Below are 15757 nucleotides of genomic sequence, written 5' to 3'. Positions count from 1 at the left end.
ACAGCCAGCAACGCCCAGGACAGACCTCGAAGGTTGTTTTGTCAAGCCTGGAGTGGCTCTCCAGCTTCTGCACGCCCCCAGTGAGGGCTACCTGACTCACTTGCAGGCTTGGCCATTCTACCTCCCTACTCCTACCTCCTATCCCCTAGCCCGATGGCTTTACGGCCACTTCTCACCTGGTGAAGGAATTCTTTAAGGAGTAGGTCAAGAGTCTGGATCATATTCAATGCCAGAGTCTGGGGCTGAGTTGAGCAGGGCAAGAAGCACTATACTTGCTGGCAGCCCAGGGAGGGGCCATGGGGAAACCCTTGTGGCCTTCCGGGAGCAAGAGAGGACAGCAAGCTTGATTGAGCTGTCTGGGCCTCCGGAGCAGGTCTGGCAAGAAAAGGCTCATGTGGTGACAGAAGAGTGTTTTTCTTAAGGGACCATGGCAGGCATCAGCCAGCAGTTTAAGTCAAGAGAGGGACGTGCTGAATACTGGCCTTCTGTGATCGGAGTGGGCACCTTGCTTCTTTCCCAGCTCCTAGGACTCCTGTCATGGTTCCAGAGGGTACAAAGTATTCACTTCTTCTCCATGAAGCATCAGGAGAGGGGAGACTGGGAAGGCAGGACCCCTACCCTGATCAAAAGGAAAGGCATGTGGAAGGCGTCTCTGAATGCACACTGATGCTCTGCTGAGTTCTCACGGCTATTTATTTGCCAGAGGAAAATGAGGTTTCCTGCCTACGGGTTCTAAAGATGCAGATTCCCAATGCAAATGAATACACCTGGACCAGTGGACACGGCAGCAGAGCTGCACAGAGAGTTCTCCTAAGCCTTCATTTTAGGGCAGTGAATGTGGTGTTGAAACATTGATAATCTGCTACTTTCCAACAGTGTAGCTCTGCAGGGACTCCACCATGACTCTTCTCAGTGGCATGATGTTTTAGGAGGACTAAAGCCAGTGTGGCCGCCTGTGTCATGACAGTGAATAAAATAGGGATAGAGTCTGTCTGGGTTTGGAGGAAATTCTCGCTGAAACGAAACTACATCTGTAGATGCTGATGGCGAACAAATGATACCGAGGGGCGAGGGGCGTTCAACTCTCCTTTTTATGTTTGTTTCCCTGAGTTATTTTTAGTATTACAGACAGTTTCCAGTTAAAAATGGGTTGGGTTCTGAAAGTTCATTTGTAATTTGGCTGTTTAGATTTTGGAACATACTTTCCCTATAAAAAAACAATGTTATAAATGGTGATGAGATTCCCAGGCTAGTTCTCCAAAGCCTATTTAACCCATAATGTAGCTGAAATACTGTCCTTCTGCAATGAAAAAAAAATTGTTTGATTGCAACATGAGTAATTAAATGAAACAGGGAAAACCATTAAAACTGAATAAGAAGTAGATTTATGTTCATCTTGAATGATGCTGTTTGCAGAAAACCTAATTTAATTTAAGAAGAGGCCTTTCCAAGGGCTTTTTGGGGAATGGCACGGGATTTATCCTCTTAAGGAGAAAGAGCCAGGACTCGGTCTGATCTGCAGCTACTGAATATGTGCATCCTATAACTGGCTCCCTTTCTTGATTTCAGGCTCATCAGGAAGTCTTCCGGTCTAAATTTCTTTTCTTGTGTGGACTCTCACAGGGAGAGAGTCACTGCGCAAAGTCCATGAAAGTGGTCTCCTTGGGTTGGATTTTTGATTCTGAATCAGTAGGTTAGCATCTGTCCTTGTGAATGTCCCGGGAACAGCAGTGTCCCAGTCCCACCAACTCTGGGGCAGTGATGGGATCAAGTGTTGGAGCCTTTAGGACTAAGGTCCAAGTCCTGGCTAGTACCCTACAAGGTTCCCTGGGGGCCAGCTGCACTGCCTTCTCCCTGGCAGCACAATCCTCGCCAGGTGTCTCCTTTCAGACCTCCCTGGGCAGCTCTGGGTGTGGATGGCATGTGTGTCACCCAGGTGTGTGTAAGTCACAACTGTCCCCTGTTGATTCTGTCTACCAGGCCATGTAGATTGATTGACTGATTGATCAGATTGATCCTGTTCCTTCTGTTTGCGGCATGCGAGCCTTGGCCGGAAGCTAGAGGGTGAATAACTGTGTCTAAACAAGTGTGCTGGCAACACTGGGGGGCATATGGCAAAAATGACCACAAGTGCTTCCCATCCTTGCATGTCTGCCCCTTCGCAACGTGGTGTGGCACCTTCTAGCCAGAGGCAGGGTTTTTTGTTTTGCCCACTTCTTGAATCTGGCTTGGGCATGTGACTGCTTTGGCCAATAGGATTTTAGCAAATGTGCCTCAAGCAGAGGCTAGAAAGGCACTTGTGCACCAAGCCTTGCCCGCTTGCTGCTCCCGGAGGCCTGAGACCCTCATGTGAACATGCCTGCGACAGCGGTGTGGAGGATGACAGGCCACACAAAGAACGGAGACATCTTGGCTGACGGTCCACTAAGCACAGATGTGTGAGTGAGGCCATCCTAGATCATCCACCAGCCACTAGCCACCGTTCAGCTGACCACAGACAAAGGAGAGAGCCCAGCAGGGATCAGCCCAGCCCAGAACTGGCAACCAGCCCACAGAACTGGGATGGTTTTAAGTCACTAAATTTGGGGGTGCTTGTTATGCAGCAAAAGCTAACTTATATACCCTACTGGCTCCAATCAAGCACATCTTTTCACAACCTTCCTTTGGAATTCACAGCTACCTTTCATCCAGACTATGGCTCATCCCTTACAAACATGGGAATTTATATAACCTTCTCCCCTCTTTTTGCCCCCTGAATCAGAAACCTAAGAATTCAAGCCACTCAGGTTTACCCTCCCCAAACTGTAGGCTTTGACATGGATGCTTGGTCAATCATGACATTTTTCAATTTTGCATACACTTGGTGACCAATGGATAGGCTTTAAGTCAATGAGATACAACCCAAACTGTGGCTGCCACTTAAAGTGCAGGTCAAACCCATTAGCTGGGGCTTCCCTGCTGGCGCAGTGGTTGAGAGTCCGCCTGCCGATGCAGGGGACACGGGTTCGTGCCCCGGTCCGGGAAGATCCCATATGCCGCGGAGCGGCTGGGCCCGTGAGCCATGGCCTCTGAGCCTGCGTGTCCGGAGCATGTGCTCCGCAACTGGAGAGGCTGCAACAGTGAGAGGCTCGCGTACGCGAAAAAACAAACAAAAACAACCCATTCGCTGGGTACGAACATGCACAAGTTGTCTTACGATGCATTATCAGTGCCTGATAATGTATCACAAGGGAGACCACAAGTTCTTATTCATGGGGCAAGAAAGAGCCTTCTAGAGAGAAGCACGCACAGTCTGGAAATGCGCTACAAAAGGGGCTTCAGTGATTTTCCCAGCTGAGCCCACTCAGTAGCCTTTGGTTTTCAATGTGAATACAAGAGGAAAGAGAGGTCTGCTTCTCACTTTGTGCAAAAGCCGCCTTTGTCCATTCTTGGACCCCCCGGAATCACAGGAGAGGGGGGGACCCCGCTGCATGGGGCCTTGTGGTCATTCACATGATTCTCCATAGAAACCCCAGATCATCTCCCCCAAGAGGAACAATTCTCCAAAGAATTTAGGGTGCACGAGGAAGACGTTGTCTCCAGGGTCATTGCTACGATGACAGACATTCCCCTTGAAAGGCCCAAATGCCCATAAATTAAAAAATCTGGGTGTTTGGTGCTCTGAGGATGGAGCGTGCAGATTCCACGGCCCCTTTCGGTTTTCCCTGGGCCTGTGACACGGGCTAAGTTTCTCTCTTCCCGGCCCAGATTTATTTTCAAGGGCTTAGCTTCAGGGAACGATGGGAATGTTTCAGCTCGCATCAGGCAATGAATGCTCCTGACCACAAGGAGAAAAAGCCCCCAATACATTTCACAGACATCAGCGAGGATTCTGCAAAGTCCATTCTTTCGAGAACAAAATTGCATTTTATGAAGCCATCCCTTTTCTGTTTCATCTGTCAAGCAGGTTTGCTGAGAATAATTTAAATTTCATGCAGCAGCAATTGCAGGGCAGCGGTGCTTCCTTTCCGTCCCATAAACAGGCCTGGTTGCCGAGTCTCATTTCTGCTTCTCAGCGGCACCCTCCCCATGGAGCCATGACTGCCTGGAGCCCAGAGTGCCGGGGTCAGGGGTGGCGGTGGGAATATCCAATGAGCTTCCCTTTAGCCTACTGGCTCCACCCAACAGGTGGACTGGTCTCCCCCAAATGTATGGATATTTGGTCGGACCCCGTCTCTGATTTACCTTTTTAAAATTAACTTTTATTGAGTGTTTAACAAGTGAGGTACTGTTCTATGCTTTTCTACACATATTAATTTAACCAATCCTCACAACATTTCCATGAGAAACATACTATTATCATTCCCATCTTATAGACAAAGAAACTGAGGCTTAGAGACGTACACAGCTCCTACATGGCAGAGGTAAGATTCAAACCCAGTTCTGTTTGACTCAAGGGCTTGAAGCTCTCACCAGCTGTGCCATGTTGAATTGACATAATCTTTGGCCTAAATTTTTCTGCGTAAAACACAAGATGTATATATATACATACCCATTTTCTTGCCAAAATTCAGTGTTTGCTGCCAGCTAGGTGGATGAGAGGATGGGAAAAGTTACTATAACAATGCTGCAGTCTTGGTTACCATGCTGAATGCACTATACCAGGCAGCCTGGTGGGGGGGAAAGGAGCCAGTCCAGCCTGGTTCTTTCTCACTCCCTGGGTGACCTCTGCAAGTCTTTCTTTCTCCAGGTCTCACCCTTCTTTTTTTAAATATTAGGTTCTGTTTTTTTTCTTTTTTAAAAATAATAAATAAATAATTAATTATATTTTTGGCTGCGTTGGGTCTTCGTTGCTGCATGTGGGCTTTCTCTAGTTGCGGCGAGTGGGGGCTACTCTTCGTTGCGGTGCGCGGGCTTCTCATTGTGGTGGCTTCTCTCGTTGCAGAGCACGGGCTCTAGGCATGTGGGCTTCAGTAGTTGTGGCACGTGGGCTCAGGAGTTGTGGCTCGCGGGCTCTAGAGCGTAGGCTCAGTAGTTGTGGCACACGGGCTTAGTTGCCCCGCAGCACGTGGGAATCTTCCCGGACCAGGGCTCAAACCCGTGTCCCCTGCCTTGGCAGGCAGATTCGTAACCACTGCACCACCAGGGAAGTCCCAAGTCTCACTCTTCTGATCTACAGAATAGAAGGGCTGTGTGGCATGGTTATTCTACTCCTCCTGGGCTCTGGGAATTTGTGTCCTAGAGGATCAAGAGCTGATCTAGGCCCCAGGGAAGCAGTTTATTGGTCTGAGCAATGACAGAGTGTGTGGGGTGTGTGTGTGTGTGTGTGTGTGTGTGTGTGTGTGTGTGTGTGTGTATGTGTGTGGGTGCATCTGGCCAGGCCCTCCTCATGCCTCAGTGGCCCAGGAGTCTGTGCTCGTCCAATGGCCTTTTGGCCTTTCATCTAAAACATGCAAGAAATCCTCAGGGCCCGGAAAAAGGAAGAAGCCAAAAGATCAACTCAGGCCTGAAGGCAGCAGTGACAGAAAGACTTGTCATCACTTGCCTAACTAGCTGCTGGGAGCATAGCCAGCCCCCTGCCCTGGAGACGCCCGCAACTAGCTGCTGGGAGCATAGCCATCCCCCCGCCCTGGAGACGCCCGCAACTAGCTGCTGGGAGCATAGCCAGCCCCCCGCCCTGGAGACGCCCGCAGCCCCCAGAGCATGTGACACTCAGCCTGCTCCACGCCCAGCCCAGTGGGGATGCTAAGGCCTGACAGTGTTGACACTTGTTACCTTGTTGCGGACCTTTCCCTGAGTCCTCAGGGGTGGCTCGGGCTCACATGGGGCACTAGACTCTTCAGTGAGGAAGCCAGGCCAGTACATTCAAGCAGCCTTTACTAGACGCGGGGCAGCAGAAACACACAAAAGGAAGAGGAACACACAGCCCTGCTCCTGGCTTCCATGCAGCTCGCTGTCTCCCCCAGTCTTCCACCAGAGCGGGGCCTTGACCCTGTGTAGATACTGGGCTTTCTTGGAGGAAAGGGCCCAAGGCTGACAAAGGCTTTAACACACCTCCCCTCCGTCATCTATCACCAGGTGGTGCTGACTCAGTTTCAGTTTGAGGCCTGCTAGATGCCCTCTTCCCTCCAGCCCATCTTGCTGTCGTGTCACCTTGGTCACGTCACGAGGTCAGCTTGAGGCCTAACCACTCACAAACCCAATTCCTCTCCCCGCCTGCTTGGGGCCTAGCTTCTGTTTCTTATCTGAAGACTTACCTTTTCCTCTTGGTGAGGCCAGCAATGATCACCTTTCCTTACAGGGGCATGGCCTTGTCCCATAGGCCTCCTCAGGGTGACTGTGACAATGGTGACGACGATAGCACCTCTATAGGACTGTTTGCCGGGCTTGGCTCTGTTCTGAGCACTTTACACGAGTTTTAACTCACACAATCCTCACAACAGCTCTGACGGCAGGTACTACCACCTACTCCCGTGTTACAGAAGTGAGGCCCAGAGAGGTTTGGCAAGTCATCCAGGGTCACTCAGCAAGCTATTCTATTCTATTCTATCTCAATAGAATTCAAATCTAGGCCGTCTGGCTCCAAAGTCTGTCTTTATCCACTCCATGAAGCTGCCTCTGTCCACAACCTCAATGGGAGAGACATTCTCAAGTCATTTGTCCAGGCCACAGATTCATTATATTCTGGCCCGTGAGCTCCCTGTGGGCAAGAGCCTGCCCTGGGCTGCTCAAAAGACGCAACTTGTTGACCAGGGAAACCGCAGATACCTCTGTTTGGCCTGCCTGTCGCTTGATGCGGTCTTCGTGTAGGGTTAGACAAATAGGCTGGGGACAGGCGTCTGGGGGGTCGGCAGCTAGGCCAGAAGGGAAGAAAGGCACCAGGGCCCAAGTCCAACCACAGCGCCCTGGATGGAAGACACTGCTGCCTGCTGTCCTCCCTGCCTCCACACACCCAGCTCTCCTGAGCATCCCGAAGATTCCAAGGCGCAAGCAGCACCTCTGCTTGACGGAACAAGGCCCTGCAGGTGTGAAACTGGGCTGGAGGTGGCTTTGGGGGCAGGTGTGCTGAGGAGCTGGCTGTCCTCACAGGCATGAACTTTCAGCCCCTATCCCCTCCCAGCCGCTCAGCTCAGTCCTTGCCCAGCTGTTGTTTTCTGTCTGACGCTGGGTTCCTTTCCTCCCATGTGCTGTGGTTTGGAGCCCAGCCAGTTAGAGCTGCTTGGGAGCAAAGCAGGAGCTGTGCGGGCAGGGCGGGCCCTCGCCGAGAGGCCTCGCCACTTCCCTCGCCTGGCGGGGCCCAAAGCCCTGAGGCACAGCCTGACACCGTCCCTAAAAAGGCCTGCATCCTTGAGAGGGCAGAAACCATCAAGTGGGCTCCCAGGTCCATCTCCTCTCTCTCCACCTGGAGCCCCCAGCAGTCAGCTCCAGAGGCTGCCATCCTCCAGATGGCCAACAGCTGGCCTAGCTGAGCGGCTGCCGGATGTGGCCGGCGGGGCAGCCGGCTGGGTCCGCTGGGCAGAGGTCAACGCCTCGGAGAAGTGCTGGGGGCTGGCGCCTGGGAAGGAGCGTGTTTGGCTGGTCTGGGGGTATCATGCCCAAATCACCCTCCATCTCCTCTCCCCTTCCCTCCCCACCTCAGTGGGGCGGCGTATTCATAACAGGAAAATAAAATCAATAAGGCACTGCAGAAGATGCCAGTGCACTCTGAGCTGGCCTCCAATAGCTCCATTGTCTCGGGCCTCCGCCGGCAGCACTCGCAGTTATTAATGGGAAGCGGGGCTGAAAGGGAGTTTTGAAAATCACCGAGACAAAGGCGCGGCACACCTGGAGCACGACTTTCCAATACCACGGCCGCCTCACAATGGCTGGGGCCGGGGCTCCCCGACCTTTAACTTCTCCCGCAACTTTTATGAAAGCAGAAAAGAAAAGACTAGACACACACACACACACACACACACACACACACATGCGCGCGTGCACACTGGCCCTGAGATGCTGAGATTCCCCCCTAGGAGGCGGCTCTGAATGGCTGGCAGAGGCAAAGTGGCCTGCAGAGCCCCTGCTGGCCCAGAAGACAGGACGGCAATGAAAGGGCCTCCTGCCACCGGCCTGGGTCCCCCTGTCCCTTCAGGGGTTCTGAGCGGCGTGAGGGGGCCCAGCTTGTCCGGAATCTAAGCAGGAGCCTTGGTGACATTTTCATTTTGATATCGCGGTAGGTAAAACAAACTGCTTTCTGCTGTCAATCCCCAGGCTTAGCCGCCTCCAGAAGAGGGGGAATGACCTGGAACTAACACCCCCGAGGCCTGGGTCCCCGAGGAGGGCCCACCTTGGACCTGCTCCGGAGACCCGGTGTGCCTCCATACTCAACTGCAAGGCGGTGACAAAAGTACTGATGTCATGGGGTTGTCCGAGGCTTGGAGGAGACAGTGATGTGAGTGTTCCCAGTACTAATACTGGTGAATAAGTAGCAGATTTATGACCATTTAGGACTGACTGCTGCTCAGGATCTTCTTCCAAACCCAAGTAACCGGTGCCCCAGAGGGCTTGCCTGGCTTACAGGCGCCTGGTTAGGAAACCCGTATTGCCAACCGGGAGTTTCATGGTCATTTCACTGGCTAAGTACCCTTCATCAACATGGCAGAGGACAACGCGGGGCCTCAGCCACCTGCTCATCTTCCCATGTTAGTCACAGAGAGAGGCTTCATGGAAAATAAAACCACGCGCACTTTAACTTAAATAGGTGCCCGGCGCAGCTCCAGGGCTGCCCACGCTCTGGAGAAGGCAGCGCCCAGGGAACGGGCTGCGGAGCTGCCCCAGGGCTGTGGGGGAAGCAGGCCCCTCTGGCCGGCTGCTGCTCACAGCGGACGCCAGGCAGGTCTTACCTTGGTGGTGACGGCAGAGGCAGAGCTGGCCACGAGGCTGGGGATGGCCTCGCTGCTGCCGGTGGTGCAGGGCGCGGGAGCTGTGGCGGGTGTGGGCAGCCGGGAGGGCACCCCGGGTAGTGGCAGGAGGCCGGGCCGGGCGCTGAGGCTGCTGGCTGTGCCGCCACCCGCCCCGGTGGTGGCACTGCAGATGCTGGTGGTCCCATGCGTCCCGTTGGCACTCCACTCGCGGCGGTCCCAGCCCACCCGGTAATCTCTTTCGAAGCGGCTGTGGTGCCGGGACATCTCGGTGGGCCGCGGCTGCTCCTCACGTGGAAACAGAGGCCGGACCTGCTGGCACAGAGTGGAGAGGAGGGCGATTTAGACCAACGGTAGCCCTGCCAGGACCCGAGGAGGACAGCACTGGCTTTCAGCATCCATTAAGCGCCTTCTCTAGGCTCAAAGAAAGGGCTCTCGAACGTTAGCTCATTTCATATTCACAGCGAGCCCACAAAGCATGGATCATTAGCCCCATCACAGACGAGGAATAAATGACACGTCCGGGATCACGTGGCAAAAGTACAGTCAATGAGCTTTGAACCCAGTCGCAGTTTAGAGTAATCCTTTCTGGTCGGAGCATCACCTGCACGATGCAGATGTGCGCCTTCTAATTATGACTTGGGATTTTATCCCTCCATCCCCACTGTGAAAACAAGACCCCGTGGACCCCCCCGGCTGCGTTTTCCTCAACCCTGTGATGGGGTGAGAGCGGCCGCGTCTGTAGACTCGCTCTGTGGTGAACAAGGCCCTTGACAAAGATCTCATTTGATCCTTGGAGTGGCCTGTGACGTGGCAGGGTCGTCCCCACGTTACGGACCAGGGAGTTCATTCAGAATAAGTGATTCCCTCGAGGTCAGAAAACTAGCAGGTGAGAAAGTGGCCGGGATCTCCAGCCTCCAGACCGCAGCTCAGTATACAACTCAAGTCTGAGAAGGTGTTAAGCCTCCGGGACTTGAGAGTTTTCTTTCATAACCTACAAATCCCTTGCTGGCATCAGAGCCCCCCGTGCTCCCCGGCCTCTGTCAACCAGACGATCTCCCACACAACTTTCCTGAATATCCGAACATAAGGCCCTCAGTGTTGTCATGGAGACCTAGACACACCAGATACTCCGAGGGCCTCCTGCATCGTCGGGGATCGTATTTTGCTCAGCACGACGGTGACTTGCCTGGCTCCCTGCCAGCCACCCTCGGTCAGGAAGGATGTAAAGATACAGGAGACGCTGTCTCAGTCGGAGGGGCCTCAGCGAGGCAGAAGCAGAGGCAGATGGGAGAACATAGGCAGTGCCGGGGCACCGATGAGGGTGGGTGTGGGGCCTGCCTGCACATCACATCCCCAGCCCTGCCCTTGCTCAGGCACAAGGGATGTGGTCATCTGTGACTCTTTTCCATTCTCCACCCACTTCCTGTCTGGGGTGTGAGCTCCTGAAGGTCAGGGACAGCTCCTGGATCACTTTCCTATTGCCCCAGTCCAGCTCAGCCTGGGGACTCCGGAGTTGTTGGCTAGTAAACTGACCAGTTTATTTTTAAAACTTCTGTTAAGCCTGATCCTAGTCTGGTCTTGGTACATCCAGAACTAGTGGCCAACTTCTAGCGCCACAGAGCCAGAGCCAGGCTCAGCCCAACCTGGGTTGTGGCTGGCGGGGCCCTGGCAGCCACTGTCCCTTCCCTCGGCACTGTCCCCTCTTGCTGGGCACATGACCCCGAGGCCTGGGCTCAGCCTGCGGGCCTACCTGACGCAGAGCTGACCGTAACCTCTTAAGTTGGATGGTGGGTTCACTGTTTATTTCATCACTATGCTTCACGGCTTACACAATGCCACAAAAATTGTTTTTTCGTCTATTCGATATTAATATCATAAAAATAAAAATAAATATCCCTTTGATCACCCTCACAAACTTTTCCGAGCCAGGTTCTCGGGAGAGATGTCTACACTTGGCTCTGGTCACCTTCCCTCCTCCAGGTCACACTGCAACCTGCTCCCATGTGGCTCTCGCTCTGGCCACTCCTTGGGGGGTTGTTCTCATCGAGGTCAACAAGGACCTGCTCGTTCCATTCAATGGGACATTGATGGCCGTGCCTTCCTTGAACCCCCCCTCCACTTGGCGTGGTTGATGTCCTTCTGGAAAGCTCCTCTCTGTGGTTTCTGTGACGTCGTGCTCTGTCACTTTTTCTCCTTCCTCTGCTACTCCTTCTCCGTCTGCATTGCAGGCTCCTCTTTCTCAGCGCTTCCTGGAGGGCCCCTGCTTCCTCCCCTTTGCTCACCCTACACGCTCTCCCTGGATGACCTCATTCAGCTCTCACCTCTTTACTGACAACTCCCAAGGCCACGTTTCCAGCTCCCTCCCTCTGCTTGCACCATGCCCACTATCCGACTGCCTGAAGGTACCTAAAACTTGTAGTCCCTAAATAAACTCATTGTTCTTTGCCCAAACACGCATTCTCAGGAATTCCCTCTCTCTGAGAAAGCCACATGTCCCCATGTCCATCCCGTATTTCACAGTGGGGTCTTTGCGTCTGTCGCTCTGGTTGTTTTTCAGATCTGCCCCCCTCCATCTGCACATCCATCCCAAATCGTGTCTCCCACATGGATTATCCCAATCGGTCCTCTGCCCCAGCTTCACCCTTCTTGTCCATCCTCCACCAACTGCCCTTATGGCTTTTTTTTTTTTTTTTAACATCTTTATTGGAGTATAATTGCTTTACAATGGTGTGTTAGTTTCTGCTGTATAACAAAGTGAATCAGCTATACATATGCATACATCCCCATATCTCCTCCCTCTTGAGTCTCCCTTCCACCCTCCCTATCCCACCCCTCTAGGTGGACACAAAGCACCGAGCTGATCTCCCTGTGCTATGCGGCTGCTTCCCACTAGCTATCTATTTTACGTTTGGTAGTGTATATATGCCCATGCCTCTCTCTCACTTTGTCCCAGCTTACCCTTGCCCGTATGGCTTTTTAAAGCACAGGTCTGATCACCATCCTCTCCTCTCCTGCTTTAAACCCTATCCTTCAGAATACAATCCAGACTCCTCAGGGTGGCCCAGAGGACACTTGAGCATCTGGGATGGCTCAGTTTTCTAGCATCACTGTTCACTCTTCCCACCCCAGAGACGATGCCCGGCCATTCCAAACGCTGTACAGTTTCTGAGGGCGTCACACCCTCTCTCACCTCGGGGACAAGTCCCCCCGGCTCCCCTGACAGAACTGGCTTCCCCCACCCCCTGGCTAAGTTCTGTGTGTCAGTTATGACACAGCTCAGGCACTGACTCTTCTCAGAGGTTGCACTGACCCTCACCCCCACCCCAGGTCAGGTGAGAGGCGCTCCTCTGTCCCCCTGAACGTCTGTACCCACCATCATCCCAGCATCCGTGGATGGCTGTCGTACGTTTACTCCCTTGAGAGTAAACTCCAGGCTTATTGTCTCTGTAATCTTAGCACCTAGCAGACTCTGGCATAGAAGGGTGTTCACGTAATGTTTGCTGAATGAACAAACACATGTTTATTCCTTCTTAATTGCTCAATGTTTCAGGAAGGGAGAAATACATTTGTGTAAAGGGAGAACCTCAGACACAAACACCTTGAGTCTTCCAGCTGGAAATTCTGTGTAGGCACTGGAGTTAGCAAATGTCCTACCTTTCTAGGAAATCAGAACTGAAATCTCTAAAGACAGCTCTGAAAGGAGAATCTATGTGTCCAGGGTCAGCTGGACTGCAGAGCTTAGACTCTGGTCTCCTGAGATTCACCTGCCTAGGCAGGGCTCTGGTTAATTACCAGTCCCCCCAGGGGCGACTGCTTCCCTAGGTTGGATCCTAAGTGGGGCTGAGATGATGCTCAGAGTTCAAAGCACTATGTCCTCTTTCTGCTCACCCAGAAGACCCATCCAGCCTCCCTTGTAGTTAGGTTGGATCATGCATCTGAATTCAGGCAGACAGAATAAGTGGGGAGGGGCCCTTTATAAACATCCTGCATGATCCTGTGGTTCTCTCTGCTTGCCTTGGCGACCTCAGAGGCCACATCTCCCGGCTGGTGCAGCGATCTGACGGGAGAGGGTTGTTCCCTCAGCGCAGGACTTGGCATGATTGGGACATAAATCTTCATCGTGTTAAGGCACTGAGATTGGCAGTTTGTTACCTAAAAGTCTAGTCTAGCCTGGCTGATACACGAAATCAGCCCCTACATTCCTACAAAACAACACAACCTCACATATTGTCAAGGAACCATCTGCTTCCAGCTGGTGGGAATGGAGATGAGGAGGGCTGGCATTCAGGTGGCCCCTGAGACGTGCCCAGAGGTGGCAGAGTATGCTTGGCTCCAAGGACACCACCGATGGCGGTCATACCTCGCAGCTCGCTGCCTTGGGCTGGGCCGCCCGCTGGACCACACTGTGGTTCCCTCTTCCTCACAGCCCCGGTGCGTGGCAGGAAAGTTGGCCCAGCAGCTGCACCTCCGGGGGTCCCCACCCCGCTGCTCATCCCTTCAAGTCTCCTGAAAACGCCTGAGAGGAGATGGAAACTCAGGCAGCTGGAGGCCACACAATCTGGTCTCAGCCTCATGAAGTATATCCAAAAAAAAGGTCAACTATTTGCAGGTTTGGGTTCAACTTCATTCCTCAGTTTAACTTCCCCTTTCAAACGGAACGAAAGGAGAGTGCTGCCTGGTGTACCCTGGTGAGATGGCAGAGTGCCAGCAACAGAGGTGGCCATGTCAGTACTTCCTGCTGGGCTGTGGCCCCTGTGCCCACACGTGCAGCCCGGGCGGTGGGGGGAGAGGCGTCACTGGGGCGGGAGGAGGCCCCCAGCGCACGAGGCATCTCAGACGAGACTGGTCGAGCAGTTACAGACAGAACATGTAGAAATGCTTCCTTGTCACGGCGCGCACCTGGTAGGCGGCCTATGAACTGGCAGAGCCTGGCTCGGGGCCGGCACCGAGAGAGGAGGGAGCCGGGCCGCAGCCATGCCCGAGCGTGTGGGGCTGTTTACCAGGAGCCAGGGCTCGCACCTGGGTGGGGTTAGTGTGTGGCCAGCACCTTTTCAATCCATGCACACGCGTGAAGAAAGAGCTCTAGGGTCTAGAAAATTCTATATTCGTGGGTGGAGCCAGGTCAGGCCGAGGTCCAGGGTACAGATGTTTCGGGGCAGGTCCGGGGTTAAATCTGAAAAGTCGCCCAGAGGCGGGAGTTTTGCGTGTGAGACTTGGCTCTTGCCTCTGGGATCCTGAGCGGCAGAACTGTTTCTCTACCACGAGTGCTGTCCTCTGCACCGTCCCAGGGATGCTGGGCTGACAGAGAGGAGGGGACACCCCTGGGGTGGGGGGAACCCCATTTTCCCTTGCCTGAAGCCACATGCCTCCCAGTTCCTAAAAGGCACGCACCTCCACCATCTCACTTGGTGGCCCCCTGTGCAGACACCTGGGTTTCCACTTTTCAGAGCCCGACCCGGATCCAGAGAGGCTGAGCCTGGGCCCAGTGCACCGCTCGGGAAGCCGGTCCCAGCCCCCGGTTCCCAGTCCCTTCTCTCTGTACACGCCTCTCTTCCCCCCGGGGAGAGGGAGGGGAGCAGAGGCCCTGCCTACAGAATCACAGCAAATGTGAAGAAGGGGTGAACGTCGCTCTGAGATGCATGCTCCTGACGGGCCAAAGTGCTGCTGTGAGTGCACAACCAATGTTCCTGCACCACCTGTCCCCCACCCCCCGCCCTGCCCCCGTCTCCCCGTTCAGAGCCTCAACACAAACGGGCACGCCCTGAGCCTAAGGACAGAGTCTCCCCAGCACCCCAGAAATGCAGCAGGGCCACACAGACCAGCTCCAGGGAGAATCACGACCGTCAAGCCCAACTACCTCAAAGCTGAGATGACCCCTTGGAAGCGTTATAGAAGCCACCCTGGTGTGCCTGGTAGCATCTCTGTGCCCCGTGAGGAAGGCCTTTTTTGTCCAGGGCTCCTTTCCAGGAGAGAGTGGAGGGTCTGTTCTTGCCGCCTCCAACCCTGCGGGATGATGTACCAGCTCCCGTGATGGCTCACCTGCTCACCAGAAAGGGTGTGTGCTCCCCTGGGAGGGGCCTTGGCCTGGGACCTCCACACACAAGCTCCACACTTGGGCTTCCCTTCCATCCGGAGTGAATGGAAGTTGGAAGTCGGCTTCCCTGCCTACTGGGCACTGGGGACAATTCCTCAATGTGGCCAGCACCACTAGAGCACCAGGTGTGTAGGGACACAGGAGGGACCACCCGGTCCCCAGGCTCTTTCGATTCCCTTGGAGGAGTCGGCCGGGTTGCTAACTGGGATGAAAACCAAATGACAAAACTGCCCCAGCCCCTGACTTCCAGCTCTTACCCCAAACCTCTGCCCACTGCCTGTCCCTGGAACCCTTATCTCCCTGCCTCTCTCCTTCTCCGTGCTCCTGATGCCCAGATAGAAAGCATGTCCGGGGCCTCCACTCTGCACCCATCCTCCCTTGTCTTAGTAATTCCACCTGTCTGGAATTTGATCCAAAGTTTTAGGTGTTGTTTATTTTATTTTTACATTTTCTATGCTGTGGTTAGGTTACCTCTATAATGATAGAAAAGTTAATGTCTCTACTTCGGAATTGTATAAGAAATAGTCTGGTACCATGGAGCCTACCCTGTGCGTCCTTCCCCACGGGGAAATATGGGCTCCACCCCAGTCGGTGCCTAGTTTAAGGTCCAGTTCAGACTTTGGAAAACATGCATAGAGTTGAACCCTTCCATGCTCAACGCTCCTGTCCGACCCCGAGAGCTGGGCAGGCCCCTGGTGTTCGGCACCTCTCTGGCCCTGTGCACAGGCTGGCCATCGAGCTGTTGCGTTCCGAGGCCTCTCTGCAAAGGGGCCCACACTCC

General features: G+C 53.8%; 1 protein-coding gene across 1 annotated transcript in view; it reads right to left on the bottom strand.

Moving 5' to 3' along the window:
- Positions 1–15757, bottom strand: part of KLHL29 (kelch like family member 29) — a 309954-nt gene that overhangs the window by 132969 nt on the left and 161228 nt on the right. Inside the window, exon 2 of the mRNA XM_082672603.1 lies at positions 8862–9191. Coding sequence (XP_082528729.1) covers positions 8862–9146 — 285 coding nt within the window. The 5' untranslated portion in view covers positions 9147–9191. The remainder of the gene's footprint in view (positions 1–8861; positions 9192–15757) is intronic.

The sequence above is a fragment of the Grampus griseus genome (genome assembly GCF_964374135.1).
Source record: "Grampus griseus genome assembly, chromosome: 15".
NCBI classification, from domain to species: Eukaryota; Metazoa; Chordata; class Mammalia; order Artiodactyla; family Delphinidae; genus Grampus; species Grampus griseus.
The sequence above is the reverse complement of the archived record's forward strand: the minus strand, read 5'-3'. Positions and strand labels throughout refer to the sequence as shown.